The sequence below is a fragment of the Coffea eugenioides genome, chromosome 9 (genome assembly GCF_003713205.1).
Source record: "Coffea eugenioides isolate CCC68of chromosome 9, Ceug_1.0, whole genome shotgun sequence".
In the NCBI taxonomy this organism is placed as follows: Eukaryota; Viridiplantae; Streptophyta; class Magnoliopsida; order Gentianales; family Rubiaceae; genus Coffea; species Coffea eugenioides.
In genome coordinates this window covers 2,654,151-2,678,060 of record NC_040043.1, presented here as the reverse complement: position 1 = coordinate 2,678,060, position 23,910 = coordinate 2,654,151, and the positions used below count along the sequence as shown (strand labels likewise).

Genomic DNA, 23,910 nt, shown 5'->3' with positions numbered 1-23,910 from the left:
AATAATCAACCTTTCATTCCTTTGAAGAATGCAGATTATATTTTTTATTATTATTATTATTTAGCGAAGTGTGTATTACTTCGGATTACAATGAAGACAATCCCAACCGAAAAAAAAGAAGTAGTTTACGATAGAAATTGCCCCTTCCTTGCGATAAACTTAAAAAGAGCAAAACCTACTACTACTAGTTATAAATTTTGCCTACAAGGTCTAGCTTACATTTGTAACTTCATGAGGTCATTGAATAAGCGTACACTTCTGGTGTCAACTGTCAAGCAAGCGTGTCTCAAATAAATAGGAGGACATCTTATAATTGGTGAAAACCAAAAAAAAAAAAAAAAATGAGTTAGCTACTGTTATAACCCAAAAAAAAAAAAAAAGAAATGCACCTATTTTCCGACCTACTAGTGTTGCACTTGCACCAATTTGAAATGGTCCAATGACTTCTTGTTAGTTAGCTAGCAGTATTAGTTCTTATTTATTGGTCGGCCCTGTGGCCTAGAGACAGCAGTATTGAGTTGCACCCTTTGTTACATGTCATTGTTCGTAATTGCCTTGAGCCATGCAAGGCTGAGAAGCAAGCTGCCTCGACCAATGTTTTGAAAATCGGATTGGGTCGTGCGGTTTGACCGATTGAATTGCAAACCAACCATGCCTCTGATTCGGTTCAATTAAAAAATCAAAGAATTAATTGAGCTGATCAAAATCAGTGAAGAACCGATTGAACTGGTAAAAATCGGGAGGTTTAACTAGTTTTTATTAAGTATTTATTTTCTAAAATAAATATTTTATTTTTATTCAAAATTCTTAATACTAAAATGAATAAAAATATTATTAAATATTCAAATCGATTGAATCAATCGAACCGTGAATGGAAAGGTTTTTCGATTCGCTTTTCGGTCCGGATTTAAAAACATTGGCCTCAACAGGCTTTTTCATTGGCTTTCCAAAATGGGATATGATAACAAGGGAAACCAACCATTGTGGGTCTCATAACTCGATGGATTCTGTAATTTGGACGCTGCACCACACCAATTAAAATTAGTACGAGGATTCAGAGCTCAGTGCTGATGGTCATGGTCCAACATCGGTATCTTTTCTTAATCTAACTCATGACAAGCAGACGTATTCCACATAATGCAACGCACCAATTACGCATTCTATTAAGGTATGGTTAAACATCTCCTTTATCCTTTGCACATCCTCTTCTTTCTTTATTCTTGTTATATGATGCGAAAATTGGTGGCGGCGGTTTTTTTCCGCTGTTGTTCTGGGGCAATGCGGCACCAGGCCTAACCCCCTGGCTCTCTCTCTCTCTCTCTCTTATTGCTTTTACTGCACCCGTGCACATGGGGATGTGAATTTGTACGTGACCTAGTATTATAGAATGCTTCGACATATGCATATTGTTGAATTCAGTTTTTCTCATAGTTGTTGATCGATCAAATAATGCAATATGCTACATGCAAACTTACTTGTCTGATTTGACATAATGTGCTCGCTAGAACTGTGACATCCTTGTAAATACTCAATCATACAGCAAAAACAGAAACAAGACCCTGTGGGATTTCCAGACTTATATGTATCTGGAATTAATTTGGTATTCCACCAGCATGCCATGCATGGTTTGACTAGAATCATTCAGCACCACTCCATGGCGCTTGATTGCATGGTCAGTCTTACCGGTGATGATAAAATATAAATTTTCTTGAAGGTGAATAAAGACGCTAACGTGGATCGAGTTTTAGTTTTCATTTGACCCCCATAGTTCTATTTCAAGGACGATCTATGGAATAAGAGAGGTTTTCTTTTTTGATTGCATATATGGTAATTGGAATCAATCGGACATCTTTATCTTGATAACTTTGTGCTCTTTTTTCCATCTCCAATGAAGTTCTACATCTTGCTGTAGTTGTCATATCACTACATGTATAGAGATATCCTCTGCTATGTAGATTACAGATTTGAATGAACATTTGTACGCACCAAGGAGGATGTTACTGGTTCAAACTCACTCAAAAGTTAAAATGGTACAGGATTATTAACCACAGGAACCTCTCTGCTTGAGCTGTGATGGAGGATGGTTGCTCTGAAGATCCACTGCTTCCAAGGTCTCTGGATTCTCTGCACAATGAAAAGAACACTATGAAGAGAAGGCGGCCAAGCAGCTCTAACCATGCACTTCCAAAGGACATGCTTCTCCATGAGCAGAATGATTACGGAATATTGGATCAGCACCCTGAATCTCTTTCTCAAAATAAACTTAATTATAAACAAGTAGTCATTTTTTTGGTGGCCTATATCAGTTTGGGAGTTCTCTGCTTTTCTGTCGTCAGGAATCAGATAACCGGTAAGAAAACGAATGAGATTCTCGACGCAATCTACTTCTGTATTGTCACAATGACTACCGTTGGATACGGAGACCTTGTTCCTAACAGCAATTTGTCTAAGCTCCTCGCTTGCATACTTGTGTTTGCTGGCATGACACTGGTTGGCCTTGTTTTAAGTAAAGCTGCGGACTCTATCTTGGAAAAACAGGAAATCCTATTGGTTAAAGCGACACACTTGCAGGAGAAACTTGGCAAGTCTGAAATCCTCAAACAAGTTGAAGCCTACAAAACTGAATACAAGTTTGTTGTTGCTCTGAGCCTTCTTCTTCTACTTATAATTCTTGGTACCATCTTCTTGTATGAAGTCGAGGATTTGAGTTTGTTCGATGCCTTATACTGCGTTTGTGCCACTATCACTACGTTGGGATATGGAGACAAGAGCTTTTCAACAAGAGCTGGGCGACTCTTTGCTTCTTTTTGGATATTGATAAGCACTCTTTGCTTGGCACAGGTCTTTTACTGCCTTGCAGAATTGTATACTGAGCGTAGGCGAAGATCATTAGTAAAGTGGGTTCTAACAAGGAAGTTAACGATAACAGATCTCGAGGCTGCAGATCTTGATCAAGATAGCACAGTCAGGTAATTAAGCTCATTAAACGTAGTTTTGATCCTGCAGAGCACTTGTGTACGTCTTTTTTTTTTTATCTCCAGTTTTATTTTAGATTCACTTGAATAGTAATTCATATGCCTCGAATTTTCATCCAGTGCATCAGAGTTTATACTGTACAAACTTAAAGAGATGGGGAAAATAAGCGATGAAGATATTGCACCGGTGATGCAGCAGTTTAAAAACTTAGACATCGACCAATCAGGAACATTGACAAAATCTGACCTCCTACTTACAACTTCGTCTGACATCCAAAGCTGAAGGGTATCATTTGTTATTGGCTGAACACTAGAAATATGTTGAGCTTTTTCATTGTTCTTTGTTGTTCTCTTGTTGAATGTGTAATCGGAGAAATTCTTATATCAACTAATAAGGTCCTTTGCAGATTATTGTTTTCTATATTTCTCTTGGTGTTGTGCTTAATTTCTGTGATCGGATTTCACACTCATTTCATCTTATTTTCTTTCCCCTTCATGATGTAAAAGGTAGCTCTTGCTATATGCCGCTTTTTGGCAGCCACATCACCTATATTTAGGGATTATGCGGATGCCTTTTATCCACATTCATCCTGTTCTCTCCTCATCCATCGTGTCGAATCCAAATTCAAGTTAGAATTAGGAACCCATTCGATATTTTATTAAGTTATTACCTTCAATTTACAGGTTCAGCATATGTGTAAAGGTTCGGAACAATCTGGTTGCATTGAATCACATTCCTAATATGATGCATGCTCCTGTCGAATACAAGGGGACCTGACAATGAGTTCAAGTCCATTACAGACTTTACAGTTGAATAGTAGAATCACCATGCTTGCAACCGACGTACCAGCCTTAAAAATCCTCCAGCTCTTCTGGCCTCCCGGCAACATAGTCTAGGAAGCCTTCGCCATTTCCATTGCGGTAGAAATCAGGGGGAGATTGACCGAAGACAATGATTATCCCCAACAATATAGAGGTGGAGAGCAAAAGCGGCCAGAAGTAGGAGAAGATTGACAGAAAATGAGGGGCCATGATAACAAAGATTGCAATAATGAGTGAGGAGATGAGGACGGCAGCAAAATGATACTTGTAATGCAGAAGTTTGACAGAGATTTCCATTGTCCCTTGCTTAGTGCTGTTTGAAATCTCTTTTCTGGTTGATTTTCAGTCGAAGCATTTAAGGAAAGAAACGGATACGAAAAAAGGGGGGCAGGCGCAGGGATTCATTGTTGAGCAGTGATCAATTATGCCTTTCTTATGCAGTTAGGTTAGCACAAACCTAAACTTCGGCTTTTTTCCTTTCTTATGCCTTTCTTGTTGTATAGTTATTTCACACAAGTACACAATTACCCTTGTCCACTTAAAACCCTTTAGCTGATCATCTTACAGTAGCCAAATGTGACTTCGAGTATTAGTTTCCCCTTGCATTGCATATTATCAGTTCTCCCTAAGAACTCGTGGCTGCTAAATCCTAAATGAACTACTTCATTTCAGTAGGAAGTAGTACTAGTTTGGTTGTGGCACCTTTTTACAGGTTCTGCAAATATGAGAATGTGAGGTCGTAGTCTTCATCATATGGATCAGTCAGCTTGGGAAGCGTTCCATCACAACGTTGGCCTTGGCGCTGTACTCTTCAGATGGATCGTAACATGCACGAGTAGAGTAACACAAACCAGAGAATGAGATTGCCTACAAAAAATGTTCTGTGAGAATTTTTTAAAAAGGCAGCAAATCTTCAAGACATTTATAAAAGAAACAAAGAAAAAAAAATGGATTTGAAATTTTGAAGGAACGATCATGCATGGGTTTGAGGGGGTCCTGGGCCTTGGGTGCCTTGACCCTGGTCCTAGCTCTAGCCTCTAGGTTGATGAATCCGAAGAGTCAAAGACAGTAAAAGTGCGGCACGTCGCGGGGTAAGGGCAAAAAGGTAAATTTGCCAACGGAAAGCAATCCTGTGAAGGCACGGAACTGTGCTTTATCCAGCAAATTGGTTTATTAGTTGCTTGCCTTCTCAACTTAGACAAGTTGAAATTGGTTTATGAGTTGCTTGGCATTGCTTTATAAGATTGACTAGGGGAATAAGGTCCTCTGCCTACGGTTTATAATGTTTAAATATTTTTAATAGACTTTTCAAACTTTAGATTTTGGAGAGATATAATTCAATTGAAGTATTATTTACATGATCATTTCAACTTATATTTGACAAGTTAATTTAAGTTTTAATCGGATTACAATGTTATTATCATCATTATTATTTGAATTTATATTTATATTTATTTCATTATGAATTATCATTTAAAGTTATATTTGACAAATTAAGTTGCATTTGTTAAAAATTGTCGAATTGCATGGATTTTTTCAAATTGTTATATTCTTTGACATTTTGTTATTTTGTTAATGTAACGAAAAATATTATTTAAAACTAATGTCATTTTGTTATCAATTCTATTTAATTCATTTATACCTTAATATGTATTTTTTTATTACAATTAATTTTTTTTCCTTTCTTAATCAAACGAATGCATTAACGTCTAAATGACAAAAATATGTGTATTTCTATTATATTTCATTAAAATGTCTTTTTTGTTGTTTTCATGGTGACCCTTAGATTTGCATTTTTTTTTCTTATTTTCTATGCTGTCAGATTATTAAATTATTCAACAAAACTTATTTATTATGAGTTCTAATTTGGAGAGAAAAATGTTTTTTTTTTCAAACTTATTGCATTATTAGAGTATAGACAAAGTACTAGTTTAGTTTAGCTTTCATAGACTATCTTTTTAGATGAAATTATTATTAACAAATTAAACTTGAATAGTATAGTACACACCCTCACATACACTACCAACATTTATTGTGCTTCATTTCGTTCCTGTTTTATTTCCTTCTCGTTTTCACATTGCAGAGAAAAAGCTTCCTTCACTTTCTTGTTTTCTCATGTTTAGTAATATAATTTTTCTTACTTTTTACTTCAACAAATCTATGCATTTATATCTTGCTGTAGTAACATATATGTACTCTTTTTTTTGCATGTTTTGTGATTTTCTTTTGCAACATTACTTCCAGTACTCAAGATTTTTGCTTTGCCTGTCACTTTACTCGAGGATAGTCACTTTACTTATTTTATTTAGCATAAATCAACTGGAATTACCACCAAACATAATATACACTCTTCCTATCTATTTTATTTTAGTTTATTTATGTATTAATACTTGCTTTTGTATTACAATGAATTTTTTCCTTTTATTAACCAGCAATACATTAAGATGCTCTTTATAATATAATTTATGCATAACACTTAATTCATAAACAATCTTTCAAATTTTGTTACCCTTAAACACTTTAAAAACACTTAAAAAAAAAACAAAAATATCTTGAACCAAGTAGTAATTTTTATTTTTTTTTTCTCTTTTTGGATGCCTTCTACCACCAACCTTGGGCGTGGTAGCCGGATGGACACTTGAGATTATCTTTACTTTTGCCCTGGAAGAAGTCAACTAACAAAAATATCCTCTGTGAAGTGTGAATTAACACCCATTGGTAAATGTTAGTGAGTAATTTGCTTTCTAGATTTTTTTTTTTTTACTAGTTTGTTTTTAATTAAGCCCACACACACACATGCTGCTGGACTTTTAAGGACCTTCTTAGTTGATTAATTAGAGGAGCAGGGCGTGTTTCTTGAAATTCAAGTCATTAAGATTTTTTCACATTAATAATATTTATCTTTCTTTAATTTTAAGTGATCTCGATGAAAGTGAAGTTCTTCTTTCTAGTACTCCATAATTTAGGACGGTCGAGAAAGAAATTTTTGAATACGGATCACAATTTTGCAAGCGCAAGTTTAAATTCTGATTGTGTTTAGAAACTATAATAATAAATAAATAATTCCCCAATAAAATTTGAGGTCTCAAAAATTGGCTCAAACACCCACTTTGATTTTGAAAACTCTTTGTCATCGATCTAAGACCCCTTTCTGTTACTTAAATTTCAATCAAAGCGCCGTACTTAATCTTGCAATATTCTTTATTTAATTTCCAAGTCACTCTTTACTCACTTCACCAAATCACAAAAAATTTAAGACAAAGGCCAAATCCTATCTCAATTCATAATTCAATACTTACTAGCTATTATAAACATGATCGCCTACGAAAATTTAAACAAGTACCAAAATCAACTAACTAATATGGCCAATCGATTGTTTCACACCAAAAAAAAAAAGAAAAGAAAGAGTTGGATTAAACATGGCACTTGAGATGTTTGCTATATATCATTATCATCTCCTAGTGGATACTATTGAAAAGAGATACTTGTAACTGAGATATTTTTGTTTGCTTGCACTTAATACAATACCACACATCACAATGAAATTGTATGCATGACCAAATTGTCAAATTTGAAAAGGAAAAGGAAATTGAATATAAAGTAGTGGTAAAATTGTTTAAATTATATTAGAGATATAGGTTAACGGAATTCAAACATCCTCCTATTCACAGTTTAATTAAATTTTTATTTTTTATATAACTATTGCATATATATAACTCTTTTTTTTTTTTTTTTTTTTGGAAACAACAGACCATTTACAAATCAATTGAAATATGTACTTCAATGAACAACATATATAAAACACATTCCTATAGCTAATGAACTTGTTACCGAACAACTACTGGAGAGAAATTAGATGATTATAAAATAACAAGAAAAAGTGAAAGAGAGAATGAATTGAAAATTTAGTGAGGTTACCAAACTTCATATAACTATTAGAAGAAAATAAAAATAAAAAAAAGGTACTTATTTGCATTTGGAAAATTCGAGCTTACTAACAATCCCACTCACGGCGGCTAGTAGTAGGTGTGGTGTGGTTTGCAAGGGGACAGTGCAACAGGTGAACACAAAAATGATGATTTTTCATGACTGTTAAGGATAACACAATTCTTTAGCAATTAATCCACTGAAGTAATGAAGTTCAAATCATTTCTTTTCTGCTGAATTTTGAACAAATAAGAGCTATGGTCCAACCCCAGTCCCCAGCCATTGATTTTGATTGTAGTTTTTCTTTACAATCGCACGCGCCAACTCCTACTTTGTGCTTTGGAGATTGGTTTCAAGATGGTACTCTTGATGAAAGCGCCACCTTCATGAAATCATTGAGAAAATTATTAGGTAAAAGATCAACAAAATCCTATGTGCCATCAAAATTTTTACCTACTCAAACAAATGAGGAACACACACCCAGGAGAAATATCTCTCACAAATTTCAACGCTTCAGTGTTCAAGTCATTTTCGGAAATTTGGTCAGTGGGAAGGAACTTCATTAAGGGACAACATTAATTAGTGAAAAATCTGATCTGTTAATCAAAAGTTCCTTTGAACATTCATGTCACATTGTCTTCTCTCCTCTCTATTTTTCCTTTTTTAAGGGCTAATGAGCCGATCGAGTAGGTTAGGTGTACGACTATGGAGTCTTCATTTCGTCGCCTCACCCAAAAAAGGTTTTTTTTTTTTTTTTAAAAAAAACCACACTAGTTTTATGTGTATTTACGATGATGAAAAGAGCCATGTTGGCGAGTTTGCTTGAGCAGGCTGCAGCTTCAACAAAGTTCTGTTACAGCCGATCATGATCATGCATCATGACGCATGCTTACAAGCAAAGATCTTTCCTTGATAATCTTCTTCTGAATATGATCAATTTGTACTTTCAAGCCACTTCATCATTTTGATCCCTTTCTAATTACATTGATAAATTTCCAAACTTCAATCTCGTCCTGTTTGAAGCATGGCCTTCCCACTAAGTCCGCGGGAGCATTTAACGCTTAAGCAATTAAAGGATCCCTCTAAGAAAGAGCTTTCTATCAACATTTGCAAATCATGTCATGACCAAAAACACCATGCCTCAATAATCTCTCTCCCTCTCTCTCTCTCTCCATCTTATCTTAGTTGCTAATTACGCTTGGGAATTGAATGACCATGCTCTCGAGCATGCTACAGAATGCTTTTAGCCAAATCAAATAAAAAAAAAAAAAAATTTCAAACTCTTCTTGCATTTTTCACTTCAAAGTTCAAATGATCCAATTAATGCACTTGCAAACAAGTACACTTCTTAGCCCACCTACCATCTTTTGTTGCTTATTAGTGTAATTTTTTGTTCTTGAGTTGAAAGCCAAGAAACACGTCATTTCTTTTGTATTTGTTTCTATTCTTATGAAAAGAACACAATAGGAGAATTTTCCTAACTCTTAGGAGTAGCAATCAGTTAAAGAGAGAGGGAGACAGAGGGTGAAAAAAAAAAGCCCTTTTATTTTTTAGCTTAGGTTGAAGGACATGGAACACTTACTTTTAGGATGAACGTTTCGATTGTGGCAGTTCTAAACTAGAAAAAGTTTTTGTTTTATCATTTATGATTTACTTACTATGCTTACATTTAGGATTATAAGGAAATAGGTATTATAGCAACACAGATATGTTATTGGTATTATAGCAAATAAACAATAATTATGCGTTAAATGATGATAACATTAATTGCAATGGTTACTGTCAAGAATGAGTGAGAGGGAAAGGAGAAGGAGGGGGTGCTGGCTAACCGTAGCCGGCTTGGCCGGCTTCGATTTCTTTATCATGTTGATTAGTTATTTTGGAGTATGCTTCAAACCGAGGGGAAGTCCCGTATCCCATGTACATTCCTCCCTCTGCGGTCAATTCGTTAAGCCAGTATGGACTTTTAGCACTGGCACTCATTACCAGTATATAATGGCACACAAGGATACAGCTTTCCTTAAGCCCTCTGCCCATTTCAGCGTTATTATTGCTTCGTTTTCTTTCTCCTGCTCGTCCAGCTACGCAAGTCTTAGCTTCTTCTGCATATCAACACTCTGCTCAAGAGGCAAACTTGAAGAAAAATGCCGGGCATGGAAGAAGTTGGAGGAGATGATCATCAACTTTGTCTTGTTCATCCGGACCCTGTGGTCTTGGAGCTCAATAGATTGCAAAACCAACTCAGAGGTTTGAGAATTAACCCCTCCTCTCTTCCCACATATCTTCTGTGTATTGAGGACTTCTCCACCTCGCAATGTATCTTAGCTTTGCGACTTGTTTGCTAAAACTTGACAAAATATTGGCTCTTGGGTGCAATGCAACGGATCATTAGTTTGTCAAGTTGGTTTTTTCATATTCTTCTGCTCCTCATTCTCTCTTGGGTTTTTTGTTTCCACTTTTTTTTTTTTAAGGTTCGGTGGGGGTTATTGGGTAATTTAATACATATGGTTGGCAATTTTTGCCTTGTCCATCTCATCGCAATTTTTGTTTTTTTTTTTGGGGGTTATCTCACCGCAACTTCTTAACGCACACATTTAATATTTAAAAAAAAAACCATAAATTTCTGAATTCCTTAAAATCCTTTTACAACTAATCTCTGGGATCTGTGAATTTTCAAGACTTTGAAATCCCAGAATTCAATAGTCCCCGGAAACAACTTTTTAAGTTCTTATATGTTTTGGTCTTACTACTACTAGTATTTGCCGCCCTTGCCATGTTTTATTTTTCAAGACTCAAGAGACGTCTACGTAGCATGCTTAGCTCTGCTCTTGTGGCTGTGACTGAAACACCAAACTTAGAGAGCAAACAGCAAAGAAAGGCGTCTATATATGGTGATGATAGATTAATCATGACCTAAAACAAAGTTAAAAACTAATGAGTAGTTGTCAAAGTTGTTACATTCCTTCGTTCAATCCAACCTGTCTGGCTACAACATGATTCCGGGCCCATTGTTGATCATTTCAGCTAAACGTTTCTTGACAGAGACCTTTAACTTGTATAATTAATTACACACACATGTAATTGTAAGCTCCCACCTGAGTTTTGCTTTCCCTTTTCAAATTGCCTACCGTACGAACGAGTTGCTGCCTTTCTTTGTAAGCTCTATGGGTCTTTGTAGTCATGATTACTTCAGCTTATCTCTCGGGAGAAATCTGTTAGGTAATTACAGAACTGAGGATTGACGTCTGATTGTGCCCCATGGGTCTCTCATTTGAGTAAATTTCGATTACCTGTCACGTAGGTTAGATTGTACGGTACCAGATGTTTGGACCATGCCATCTAAATAGCACTTGAAAAAGGCTAGCAAAGAATTTTCCTCCAGTGCTTGCTGCAGAAGCTAATATGCAAAGCTCAACAACAAATTTTGTGGCTATTTGCTTAAATGCATCGTGTTTGTTTTAGGGACTTTCCTCCCTTCTCTACGCCTCCATCATATTATTAATTCCCCTTCCATAATTTTATTAAAGAAGCACCCTTGGAAATATCCAGTTCAATGACACTGGTCTTGTAAGAGACACTGGCCAGTTTGAGCCTGTATCAATGCAAAAGGATCTCTGACTATGGGTAGTTTGGGGTCCTTGGGGATAACATCAATTCACCGGCTTTCAGTATCAGTAGTATTATGCAGCTTTCAATATCTTGATTTGTATTTTAGTTCGAGTTTTTTACTTTGTCAAAATTGCCATTAGCAATATATTACCATCAGGATGTCAATAGTGTCGTTCAAAAATTGCAGAAAAGGATCGAGAGCTGGGGGAAGCTCAAAGTGAAATCAAGGCACTGAGAGCAACAGAAGTATTGAAGGATAAAGCCATAGAGGAGGTAACACAATTACAATTGAGAACCTATATCTAAATAGACCTTAGAGAAGTAATTTCAAAAAATAGCGGGGGCAATAATCAGTACTTGAGTTCTTACCTAACACTAAACAGTCATGAATATGCCCTGCGGGTGCCTATACAGATTCTATTAGGGAAAGATTTTAATGACAAAGTAAACAGTCTGGGTCGTAGATTAGTGAGAATTCTGTAACTGCTTTGTACACTAGTCATGAATACATTTAACTTTGCGCTTCTATCATCTTCCCAGCTTGAAAGTGAGGTGAACAGATTGAAGAACAAGCTTACGGCAACTGAAAGCCTTCTTGAGCAAAAGGTGAAATCTTGTCTTTCTGTGTCCCTAGGCAGCTAAAACTTCATTTTGTAGTAATATGTTACTTGGTGGTAATTTCAGAACCTTGACATCAAGAAACTCAATTATGAGAAGAAAGAAGCATTGGCTGCTCAATATGCTGCTGAAGCAACACTTAGAAGAGTCTATGCAGATCAAAAGGATGATGATTTTGTTCCTATGGAGTCCATCATTGCTCCTCTTGAAGCAGATATTAAGATGTATAAAAATGAGGTACACGATAGATGGCAATTTCCCTGAAAAGGAAACGTGACCAAAATATGGGATTTCTTTTACTTTCTGGAGAAGCACAGGCTGGAGCCTACGAACTGTAAGGTGTCTTTTTGTATAATTTACATGCATCTTGGTCTTTCTAGATTGCAGCACTGCAGGAGGATAAGAGGGCTATAGAAAGACTGAACAAGTCAAAAGAAGCAGCTTTGCTTGAGGCGGAGAGGATACTGAAGAGTGCTTTAGAAAGGGCACTCATTGTAGAAGAGGTTCAAAATCAGAACTTTGAGCTCAGGAGACAGATAGAGATCTGCCAGGCACGCACCGACTAAAATTTGATACCATAAATGCTAATGCCTGAATGGAAGTTATAAATTTATGTGATATTCAACTATCTCTATGCAGGAAGAAAACAAAATACTAGACAAAACAAACCGTCAAAAAGTTTCAGAAGTTGAAAAGCTCAGCCAAACCATTAAGGAGCTTGAGGAGGCAATTCTTGCCGCTGGAGAAGCTGCCAACACAATTCGAGACTACCGACGGCAAATTTCTGAATTACAAGTAGATCACCATTTTTTTAATTTTTCCGGATGGGGATGCCTTTCAGCCTGTCAAGCTGAGAACTGTCAATAAAGTTTATAATAACTGGTGATAATTCTGCACAATCATGTAGGAGGAGAAGAGGACACTGGAAAGGGAACTAGCAAGAATCAAGGTTTCAGCAAACCGAGTAGCAAGTGTGGTGGCTAATGAGTGGAAGGACGAGAATGACAAAGTTATGCCTGTCAAGCAATGGCTAGAAGAGAGAAGATTGCTGCAGGTATCCCTGTTATGATTACATAATCTGCTTTTCGTGGTTTAACCCCTTGCAGATGAAGAGAACAACTTCATTTTGCAATTTTTTTATTACATCCTTGTCTTGCAGGCAGAGATGCAACGTCTGAGAGACAAGTTGGCTATATCAGAGAAAACAGCCAAGGCAGAAGCTCAATTGAAGGTCTAAATGATCATGTCCACTAATATTTTACTCACTTAACCTATTAAATCAGAAATATTTGATTGCATTTCATTTATGATCCAGGATAAACTGAAGCTCAGGTTAAAGACATTGGAAGATGGCTTGAAGTATGCATCCAGTATCCCCATCGATCCAAACACATATAGCGGATCCTTAAAATCTGAAAAAACCAATAACTTCTTTGGGATCCTTTCAAGTAATGCTGGATTGAAGAAGAGATCCAAATCACAACCAAGAGCTACCACAGTTAGAAGTCCTGACATGTCATCTGTGGAGAAGATGAAAACTGATTTTGCAGAAAAAGTGAAGTCCAGTGGTATAAAAAAGATATATGCTTCAGAAAATCCACTAATAAAAGGTTTGTGGGCTACTAGAAAGAAAGTCATGGACAGCAGTGAAAAGGAGAACAAGGATGGAAAAGAAAATTCTGCAATGGATGTTGTTATGTGTGACAACACTGAAATCCCAGGATCAGGGAACATAAAAAGCAAATTTGGTGACAATCAGGAAGCAAAAGGTACGGCTAGGGCCAACACTGAAAATACTGATACTGTTTCAGGGTTTCTATATGACCGGCTTCAGAAAGAGGTCCTAATTTTGAGGAAGTTTTGTGAGGCAAAAGACAGTAATCTGAATACTAAAGATGAGGATATCAAGGTGAACATTAACAATTCTTAGGATTTGTATGATTGGTATTTGCGCACGCATGCTCTCTTTACTGTTTTTGGTTTTTATTCAGTCTGAATCCAGCATCACAAATTTGTTCATTTACAGATGCTTAATAAAAAGATTGAGACTTTGGCAAAAGCCCTAGAAATGGAGTATAAGAGAACAAAGAGAGAAGCAACGAGGAAAGATAAGAGTTCAATTTCTACCAAGGTGGATGACAAGATTAGAAATATGAACTCATCTAGGAGGTATGTATTTCCCTATACCTGTAATTACCTTTCGTTAACTTTCCTTGCTCATTAGAGTTACACCGTTTTTACCATATTTTAATACATAAAGGTTCAACATCAATTTCCTTTCTGATGGTTCATTATATCCATTAGGGCCACAAAAGCATCTTGAAAAAGTTTCAATTCTGAAGAAATGGAGGTATGAGGAGTAGGTGCACCAGACAATTGTGATATGTATGGACATGTACATGAAGAGCATCTCAGTGGTTGCTAATTAGCTTTTGTTTCGTCCATGTTTACACCTTGTTTCCTTATTTTTATTTCCTACAGTGTTAGTAACTGAAACAATACTAGTAATCCGCTTGTATCATGCTTGTATTCCAGGCATCCCGTTTAAGACCTAATATGGCTTGTTTTATCATGATATGAAAGTGTTTTTACATATCAATGGACTACAATTTCAAGTATTTTTTATTTTCTCACATCCTGTGTCTAGAATTAGAGGTTGAACATTGAGAAGACACTAGTAATAGCAATCTGGACAACTGGCATACACTAAATACTCTTTAGGAACCAACAGGCTAGGAGTAAAATATTACTGGATACAGTTCATTAGCAACAATATGACTCCCAGATGAATTTCAATGGCAAGCTGAGTTATTTTTGTACCTTGCACCAAATAGTTCTCATATACTTTTGTTGGCAGGATGTTTACAACTAGACATAAAAAAATAATAGTAATCAGGCTCCTGCTCTTACAACATATTGTCAGTCATATGCTACCTCTGTGAAGATATAGGGCGAAATTAAATGTAGATAGGATTCAGGAGGTTTTTCCATATGTTAGAGAAACAGAACATGCAGATGATTTTGCATATTCTAAACATGTGGTATTTGGGAGTTTAGACCCGAGTGACATCAACTCTTTTTTGGAGGCTTCAGTGAACATGAAATTTAAACATAACTTAATAATTTCAGCTACTTATTTCATGCTGGAACATCAGTCAAAGAATTTGAGCACCTGATTTATCTAGGTAAATCCCTATTAGTGAAAAAATTAGCAGATGTTTACGAATTATTAAATGTAATATTTATCATAAGTCCAAAGTCAATCCCTCACCATTTTGATTTCCTCTAAAGCTGTTTCCATAAGACGTTACCAAGCATACTTAAAGAGTAGTTATGGGATTTGAAAATTCTAAAACTCCTTTAATCTTGCACCATAAGCTCAATCGAAATTGGAAAAATCATCTGATAGCAACTACATTTTGAGCATTACCATGACAAAATTAATCTAGAGAGAGATCTAGATTAACAAAAACAAAGAAAATCAAAATAAGTTATACCCTTTTCCCAGATCTTTTATCAAAATTAAAAGCTAGTATTGAAAATGTAAGCCAGACAAAGAACAATCTCTAAGCAGCAACTACCTCAGGAGTGCTTCTAGACTCCAACCACGATGTGGCTGCAACCTTTGTCGTCAAAAACCACCCAGCCTTGTCAGGTGCCTCGTGGAATGGAGCATTCAGTTCCTTCAGATGTAAATCAAAAACACCTGCTAGACCTTTCTCTGAATACTTATGTTTTCCATGACCAGTGTTGATCCCAAGCAGTGAAGGCAGCTCCTCCCCACTTTCAAGGGCCTTGGACAAGTCATTTATCCATATATGCAATGCCGTCAGAGCTGCCCCAAGTGAGAGACTCTTTAAATGTAAAGACCATTGGGTTGGAGTTCTAGACTGTATATCAGTATAAATCTCGAGTTTAAGGCCGAGGTCTAGCAGCTCACAAGCTTTCTCCAAGAGATCAATCTTGATACAAAGATCAATTAAACAGTTGCAATATGCTTTTCTAACATCAGAACCAACTTCATGAAAGAGTTCGCCAGCTTCCTTCCGCAAGATGTCACCTTCAATGTTCTCCTCGCCCACAAGGAGCTTCACCACATGACCAAGTTTGGCGTCAGCCTTCTGAATGCATCTGGTCAACTTATCAAGTTCTTGAGCTGGTGCTTGAGTCATTACGTTAAGAAGACAACCACAGAATCTCTCATCAGGCGTTATTCCTAAACCCAGCAGTCGATCAAAAGTCCTAACTACATCATCTATGCGGTTGGCCTTCCCATAACACTGGATCAGTGAAGTCAAGACATAGATATTAGGCTCAAAGCCCGCTTCCAACATCTCATTTAATGTGGATTCCGCCTCAAAGACTCTGCCGCTGCAGGAATATATTGTGATCATGGAAGAATACGTCCAGCTATCAGGCTTGCAACTCTCAGAACCTTTCATAGCTTCAAAAATTTCAACAGCTTCATCAATAAATCCCACATCAGCAGACATCGACAACAGAGTGTTGTAGAGAACGACACTCAACTCCAAGCCCTTGTGCTTCATCTCTCTATACACATCAAGCGCATCTTCACCGTACCGAGCCTTAGCATAGGCCCGAAGCAAGGCAGCATACGTCCCATAGCTGGGCTCAAACCCATTGTTGATCATGTCTCTGTATATGTTCTTTGCCTGCCAGGGCCTCTTGGCCCTCCCCATCGCATCCAACAAGGAATTATAGACAACCAAATTAGGCCTAACTCCCAGAGCCTTCATTTCCTCGTAAACATTCAAGCAACCATCAAAATTCCCGGCCGTCCCATAAATCCTAATCAAAGTCGAAAAGGTAGCAGCATCAATTCGCCATTTTTCCGTCCTAGCACGGTCATACAAAGTTAAAGCCAGATTTACATTCCCAGCCTTCCCGTACGCATCAATCATCACAGAATAGGTAACCACATCCGGTTCACACCCAAAAGACGGCATTTTTTCGAACCACTGGACGGCTTTCTCAGGTAAAGAAGACAGCCTGGCGCAGCTAATTATGGTGGAAAAGGTGACATTATCGGGCTTAACTCCTCTCTCAATCATATCCGTAAACAATTTCTCGGCTCTGTCCAAGTCTCTACATTTTCTAAACACCTTGAAGGTAACATTATACAAAATCACTTCTTTCTTCAACTTAAGCCTTTCCAGAAAGTATCTGAGCACCAAAGGCGCAGTTTCAGAGTTGGACATGTTATTGAGCACAACTGCAGCATCTTGTTCTACAACTTTGCCACCCAAATTAGCCAAAATACTAATAACGTCAGCTTCTACAGGGTCACACGAGTCCAATTGTTGGGAAGCTTGGACTAAAGAAGCATACCTGAAATCGTAGGAATTGCGCCTGAGCTTTGATGCCCTGGAGCTGTTGGGGTTGACCCAGATATAGCTTTTTGAGGAAGAAGAGATGGTTTTAGCATCTGGGCGGTGGGAAATTGAGGGGGATTGTTGTTGGGAAGCCGGTATAGAGAGGGAAGGTTTTGGATGGGGCTTGAGAGGAGGAAAAGCGAGGGCGTTATGGGGGACGATTCTGAGTTGGTGGAGGTGAGTGGGAAAAAGAGAGTTACAGAAGAGGTGTGGGTCGTGAGAGACATGAGACGGCGAATAGGAGGCGGCCACCATTCTTCTCTCTACTCTCCTTCCTTCTCAGTCGTCACTCGTCACTCAGCAGAGCAGTCCGCAGCATTTGAGTTTCCTTCCTTTTTTTTTTTTTTTTTCTACATTGGGCTGCCGGTGGGGTGCAAGGACTGGAGATGGTGGTGTTTTCAGCTAGCTAATTTTTAGGTGAGGCCTTATCATCCATTGGGTTCACTAGCCCAATGGGCACCAGGAAAATTTGTAAATCATTTCTTAGGTCATTTGTCGGACGTTCGTTCGAGTTTCGACCTATAGATTTCTGCTACCTCATACAAGAAACTGAAGCAAGAATTTTTTTCTCATGACCGGTAACAGTAGTATGTTGAAACGGAGCAGTACAATTTAAAAACGGAGAGTAATTGGTACTACTATATACTACTACTACTTTACTCTGTACTTGAGAAGGGCAATCACTACTATTCACTACTCAAGAAGAGAAGAGAGGAGAAAAATAAGAGAAGCAGAGAAAATGCCCTCATCCATCCCTCAGATGAAATGATGCACTGGTTAAAAGAGGATTATATGGGTGTGTAGTGTCCCTCTGAAAGCTTAATTAATTTCATGGGCCGGCCGCCACACGCAACCAAAACCCCGAGCCGCAAAGACGTTTTTTTTTTTTTGGTTTGGGAGAATTAGAGAGTAAAAGCCTCCTTTTTACTACCACTACTGCTACTTCAGAGTCCAGACCACGATGAAAGGATCCCCTGAGAGAAAGGAGGGTTTGGAATTGGAAGGACAACGAATTACTGACCCCACCACGTTCGCAATTTCTTCTCCTCAATTAGTATTTTGTAACCCACGTGAATGGGCTGGTGGTTGGCGCCTCTTCCTCAGGACCGTTAGGTCCTGGGGTCGAACCTCTGCAGCAACATCAGTTCGCCGTGCATCTAACGTGCTAGGTCTGGTTGGGACGTTAGACCGGGCCGGAGTGGGAATTAGTCGGGCCGCCTTTACGGACTTGACCCGGACACCCCACTCCGTCGACAAAAAAAAAAATAATAGTATTTTGTAACAATCCAACAGGACGACGCCGGCTCTGAGTGACAATTTATTACAGACTAGGAGGCATAAACCGCGCTCTGCGCGGTAGGAATAAAAGTGTTAATGCCCAGCGCAGTATCATGAGCAGGAACGCTACATGAAGAGACTGAACATATAGTGTAAGAAAGGCAATATAAAGAAGCACAAGGAAAACAGAGTTAGCAGTAAAGGTGTAAAACAACGGTACAAAGCTGATTAAAGCATAGTCCTTCAACGTCTGAGAAAGAAACAAAATGAACTTAAAACGGAAAGAACATGAGGCTAAATATTAAAATTATAGTGCCATGGATACATTCTTTCATTCCCTTTCCGATCGAAGATGATGATGGAAAAACAGGATTTGGATTGGGGCATGAAGAGAACAACTTCGCCATTTCGAAATTCATGGTCTGCAACGAATGTGGTCCAGTTTTGATCAAATTTGGCCGCGGTCATTCCAAGAAAATATGTTCGGTGTCCACTAGCGAGATTGATTGTTGGAGTTTTGGTTTCATGTAATCCCGGTGTTATATATTGCGGAAGGGTCTGTGCATAACCAAGTATAAGATGACCAAGAGGGTGGAAAAAAGGAAAAGAAATGTGTATGCTCACCAAGATGCGCATATCAATGTGATCAAAAGTCGTGCGTAAGCTGGTCTATGTTGTCTTCATACCAAAATTAAAGATTTTTCACTATGTAGAAGTATGAATGTTCATGCCAAAATTTTATAGATTTTTCACTCTGGGCTCTGGCATGTGATGAGCTTGTACAACAAATTCACAAAAATGGTAAAAGAAGCACATGGCGAATAGCAAACAACCAAGTACAAAACCACTGCTTGAAGGGAACACCACAAACAAACAAAAAAACCAACAACTGCTACTACTACCAATATTGAGCGCAAAGACACTTCTCAAACAGATTGAAAAGCATAATCATTGATCAGAGTAGCAAGATCTGAAGATTACAGGAGACACTAAACATGCTATACTTTGCAAAGATTTAATCCACAGAGTCATGCATTGAACATGTTAGACCTCGTCAAATAACACCAGAGAAATTAAGCTGGATAATCAGCTCCCAGAAAGGGCATCCAAGAAATCACAACAGACACCCAGAATCTGAAATGTACTGTTCTCAAACTTCAATATTACCCCTTTCTTCAGCAATTAAAAGAAACAAAATAAACCCGAACGAACCTGGTCATAAACATCAACGAACATGCGGTATCAAGAACGAACTACAAAGGACATAAATCAGAATCAAACCGTGAATATGTTGCTCTTCTAGTTGTGGATGAAGGAAGTGACAAAGGGAAGAATGTTCATCAAATTTTTGACACTTGTTACTGCTTTTATGCACCTAAAGAAATAAAAAGGTAGAAAGAACAGGAAAAGATTTAGAAGTCTCCCCACAAACCCGCATAAAAAGTGAAGAGAAAAGGCCTTAGGTTGAGGGCATTGAGTGGCATTTACAGATGCATGGGACAATTGTTCTTGATACAAGAGAGAGCTCAGCTCAGGCGGTAAAATTTGATAACCAAGGAAGAAAGGCTGCAGTGCATGGATATGCAGTCAGAAAGAAAGAGAGAGGAGAGAGACGTTTGAACTTTGAACTTTGAAATAAAGTCGTTGGTGCGCTTGTGGGGTACCGTGAATAACATGTTGCATGGCCTGATATTCATACTCTATGCTCAATTTATAAAACCAAAAGTTTATTTGGGATTTTTTTCAAATAATTTTTTTGTAATTTGATGTATGTGAAATAAAAAAAAAGAGTTAAAAAAATACACGAATGATTGATAAATATTTTTATAATGCGTTAATTTTTTTGTGCACACAAAACTTGATGAATCAAAACGAATCAAAATTCTTTCACTGAAATTTTATAATTAACATATATCAATTATAAGATGGTAGACATAGCAAAACTCTGATCTTCAATGATTTTCGCTTATGTATTTAGGGGTTAAAAGCAACTAAATATTTGGGTAATTTGATCTATAAGTTCAATTAAATATGTGGAAATTAATGCTAAGAAAGATCTAGGTAAACTCGTTTATAGATTAATATCGGTTGAGATACGTAGCATAGTTCAAATTTTGCACGCGTCTACATTTTTAGAGTATGAGTAAGCTCACTCAATTAAGTTTTTTTTCTCCCTTTTTAGATAAGATATTAGAATGGTACCAATTGAAGTAGACCTGAAAGTTGGAGTACTAACAAAGAATCATTTTTCGTAGGTGAGGACTGAGGAGATCTTGAAAGGAAGAAGAGGTCAAGAGAGTAATTTTGAAGCTTGAACAAATAATGGGACACTTGGAATGCATATATATACGTAAATTTATGTTGGAAATCCGAGTTCTCGGGCAATATCTTTCTCCCCTTACTCCTGTTATTTTGCTTCTTTTGAAACCCTTTTGTTGCTTCAATAACAGACAGAGACATAGACACTGAGGGCCTATGGATAACAGTAGTGTGAATGCATAATATTGATTTAGTGCATCAATAATGTCAGCCTTGGAAGACCTCCAAATAAAGTGGTAGTAAAAGACAAATGTTTTCTAGAGATGCAAAAGAGGAGCAACGCAAAAAAAGGCATGATTTTCATGTTTTCGAGGTTGTAAGGGGGAACCACTGGAGCTGTCAGGAGTGCAGACCAGCATCAAACCCATGTAGACCGGACACCGGAGGAACAAAAAAAAAATATCGCAATGCGGAGGAAAAAAATTCAAAGAACACTTTCCAATTCTGTTTATGTTTGAATTTTCTTCTATAGAAAAGGAAAATTATCAAATAAACATATGATAAAAACTAATATGGGCGAGAAATAATACTAAGCACGGATCTCAAAGACGCGAACAAGTTGGCAAGAAATAATATATAAAACATAGACCTCAAACTTGAGAACTAATTAATTCAAATTATGACAAATTAAGTGGCCTCTCAAGGCAATGGTCTAGATGCAGTCTGTATCTTATTTTAGCCTTTGTAGTCCACCTCCAGCAGCTGCTAAGTCCTATTTCTCAACTCAATTCTTAGGAGGAACAATAATTTTACCCGTGGCAATCTTGTTTTTGAAAAGTTCCACGAACCCCGGATAACATTGAAAGAAGCTTGTAGAACTGAGGGAGCCATTGCCTTCCAAACTGACATTTCCCCGGCCAACTGAACAAAAGATGGCCTGCAAAAGGCAAAAAAAAAAAAAGTAATGAGAATCTCCAATTGTTACTGCCTTTTTTTGAGAAAAATGATGGGTTTAAAAATTCTGCCAGATTCACTCAGCCCATGATCTTCAACCCTTTCTTGCTTAACAGTCCAAGGAAGAACAATAATAGTATATAATCTTCAAACTAAAACTTACTCTAAAGATGTGACAACAGAGAAATACTCAAATCCATCTCCATCTGCAACCTTGGCAGCAGAGAAGAATTTAGGCACGACGAGTAACTGGCCGCTCTGCACCCGGGCGTCCAATGCCTTCCTACCAGTCATACCCGAAATTCGAATCACACCACTGCCTTTACCGAAGTAAATCAACTGGAAGGATGCATCAGCGGTATACATGGGGTTAACATGGACAACGGATCCAACTTCACGACATTAGCACTTAGTCCCATTTTCTCCAGAAAAGGAAAATTTTCAGGAGTAGCAATGGTCAGTGATCCGCCCTGATTGACGTGGATACTGGGCTTGGCACTTTCAAAGTCGAATAACATCTCGATGTGATCAGCATCTTTGCATGGATCGTGCAACGTTTGACCCTCAACAAGCTTGACAATTAAAGCACCGGTTTGGCACGTCAGGAGCTGATCTGATTCATCTTGGGTGAGATCGAAAGCTCTGGAAACAAAATCAGTTGAGAAACCCCCAAGAACACCCAAGCCTCCTGTCAAGAAAAAATAGTCAAACCGAGAGGAAAAAGAAGGGCAAGATCGTACCTTACCCGAGAGGAAAAACAAAAGGCCTGCGTTCGGGGAGCAAAAAGGGGCGAAGACGGCACCTCCTTGGTCTGTAAGAAGGAAGTCTCAAGAATCGTTTCTCAAACCAGTAAAAGAGAGAAGCATTGAAAGAGAAAGGCAAGAGAATGGTTAAAAAAAACCCACGACTGCACATGTAGCTAGTACCTAAAACAGAACAGAACCCAAGTCTTCTAAATACCCACAACTGAACATGACTTGTAAGAAGCTATTCTCAAATCAAGAAAAAAAAAAAGCACAACCACATCATTGAAAGAGCAAGTTTGCAACCTTCCGAAGAGCAAAATAGTAGATCTAGAGGACCCAAAGAACCAAAAAAAAAAATTTATAGGGGAAACTCACAGCGAAGACGAACCTAACCATAAAGGAAGAACAAGAAAACTTACCACGGAGGAGAGGAGGAGAAGCGAACGGACGGCAGCCGATTTGGATGACTGAAACCCAGAGAAAGCGAGAGACAGAGGCTCGATGGGCATTGTGCGGCTCGAGAAGGGAAACAAGAACAAAGAGCAAAAACATCAGTTTCATGCTAAAGAAAAGATAATGCAGAAAACTCACAGCAAAGACTGCATGTCACCGAAAAGGAAGAAAAGAAAGAAGAAGAAAACTCACCACGGAGGAAGAGGAGGAGAACCAAACGTCTGGACCGCTGAAGCATCATTGTTGTTGGGGGGGGGGAAAAAAAAGAAGAGAAAGAGAAAAGAGGAAGCAAAAGAATGACAGAAGAAAGAGAGAGAGGAGCTGCAAAGAGAAGCAGCGGGGCAGCGAGGAATACTGGCAGCGAGGGCAGCAGAAGCACATGGGATACCGGCAGCGAGGCCAGGTGGGAAGCTAACGCGCAAGGCGCGAAGGACTGAATGCTTCCAATCCACATGCCGGGCACGTGAGAGGACGACGAAAGTTTTGGCTGAATGCTGGTGGGACGTTATCTACTTATGTTGAAGACAGAGACAACCAAACCAACCCGAAATTAATTAATCAATCTAACTAAAATAGGTTACTGTGAGTGAGTCTGTCTCTCGTCTTGTCTTGTCTTGTCTTGCTACTATATATATATATATATATATACTCCATTTACTGCCGTGCCATGGTGTCCTGGAAGGTTGTTGGTTGAGGAATTCATGAATTGATGATCAAACTAACGTTGGTTGTTATTCTCAAACAAAAAAAAACGTTGGTTGTTCTTTTGTTGACCAAACTTTTGACATTTATTATTGCATGCGGCCGCTGAATGCATCGAGAGCATTTGAGATGGCATGCAAATTCATATGCGTTTTTTTTACTTTTACCAACTGT

General features: G+C 37.9%; 4 protein-coding genes across 5 annotated transcripts; 2 read left to right on the top strand and 2 right to left on the bottom strand.

The window, feature by feature from the left end:
* Positions 1-2,073: 2,073 nt before the first annotated feature.
* On the top strand, positions 2,074-3,258 carry LOC113783301 (two-pore potassium channel 1-like). The gene is made up of 2 exons (XM_027329394.1): positions 2,074-2,969; positions 3,096-3,258. Exons 1-2 carry the CDS (start codon positions 2,074-2,076, stop codon positions 3,256-3,258), a joined length of 1,059 nt encoding a protein of 352 aa, XP_027185195.1.
* A 6,437-nt stretch (positions 3,259-9,695) lies between these two features.
* On the top strand, positions 9,696-14,546 carry LOC113783492 (microtubule-associated protein 70-5). The gene is made up of 11 exons (XM_027329641.1): positions 9,696-9,971; positions 11,521-11,606; positions 11,874-11,939; positions 12,018-12,188; positions 12,332-12,502; positions 12,591-12,746; positions 12,859-13,005; positions 13,111-13,182; positions 13,267-13,860; positions 13,978-14,120; positions 14,256-14,546. The coding sequence occupies exons 1-11, from the start codon at positions 9,869-9,871 to the stop codon at positions 14,272-14,274; spliced, it is 1,728 nt and encodes a 575-aa protein (XP_027185442.1). The 5' UTR covers positions 9,696-9,868; the 3' UTR covers positions 14,275-14,546.
* A 752-nt stretch (positions 14,547-15,298) lies between these two features.
* LOC113782774 (pentatricopeptide repeat-containing protein At4g16390, chloroplastic) lies at positions 15,299-17,932 on the bottom strand. The gene has a single exon (XM_027328694.1). The coding sequence runs from the start codon at positions 17,597-17,599 to the stop codon at positions 15,518-15,520; it is 2,082 nt and encodes a 693-aa protein (XP_027184495.1). The 5' UTR covers positions 17,600-17,932; the 3' UTR covers positions 15,299-15,517.
* Positions 17,933-21,518: 3,586 nt separating this feature from the next.
* On the bottom strand, positions 21,519-23,414 carry LOC113783520 (13S globulin basic chain-like). Of its 2 annotated transcripts, XM_027329677.1 has the most exons (4): positions 23,001-23,414; positions 22,638-22,646; positions 21,999-22,523; positions 21,519-21,818 (listed from the first exon to the last, which is right to left on the bottom strand). In XM_027329677.1, exons 1-3 carry the CDS (start codon positions 23,140-23,142, stop codon positions 22,171-22,173), a joined length of 504 nt encoding a protein of 167 aa, XP_027185478.1. In that variant the 5' UTR covers positions 23,143-23,414; the 3' UTR covers positions 21,519-21,818; positions 21,999-22,170. The 2 variants fall into 2 exon arrangements, with proteins under 2 accessions (XP_027185478.1, XP_027185479.1); XM_027329678.1 differs by lacking the exon at positions 22,638-22,646 and having other exon boundaries at positions 23,001-23,259.
* Between the last annotated feature and the right edge of the window lie 496 nt (positions 23,415-23,910).

Coding starts and splice junctions, on each gene's coding strand:
- LOC113783301 (XM_027329394.1), top strand. CDS start 2,074: ATGGAGGATGGTTGCTCTGAAGATCCACTGCTTCCAAGGTCTCTGGAT. Junction 2,970..3,095: donor GATCAAGATAGCACAGTCAG/GTAATTAAGCTC, acceptor ATTTTCATCCAG/TGCATCAGAGTTTATACTGT.
- LOC113783492 (XM_027329641.1), top strand. CDS start 9,869: ATGCCGGGCATGGAAGAAGTTGGAGGAGATGATCATCAACTTTGTCTT. Junction 11,607..11,873: donor AGGATAAAGCCATAGAGGAG/GTAACACAATTA, acceptor TCATCTTCCCAG/CTTGAAAGTGAGGTGAACAG. Junction 11,940..12,017: donor AAAGCCTTCTTGAGCAAAAG/GTGAAATCTTGT, acceptor TGGTAATTTCAG/AACCTTGACATCAAGAAACT.
- LOC113782774 (XM_027328694.1), bottom strand. CDS start 17,599: ATGGTGGCCGCCTCCTATTCGCCGTCTCATGTCTCTCACGACCCACAC.
- LOC113783520 (XM_027329677.1), bottom strand. CDS start 23,142: ATGAAACTGATGTTTTTGCTCTTTGTTCTTGTTTCCCTTCTCGAGCCG.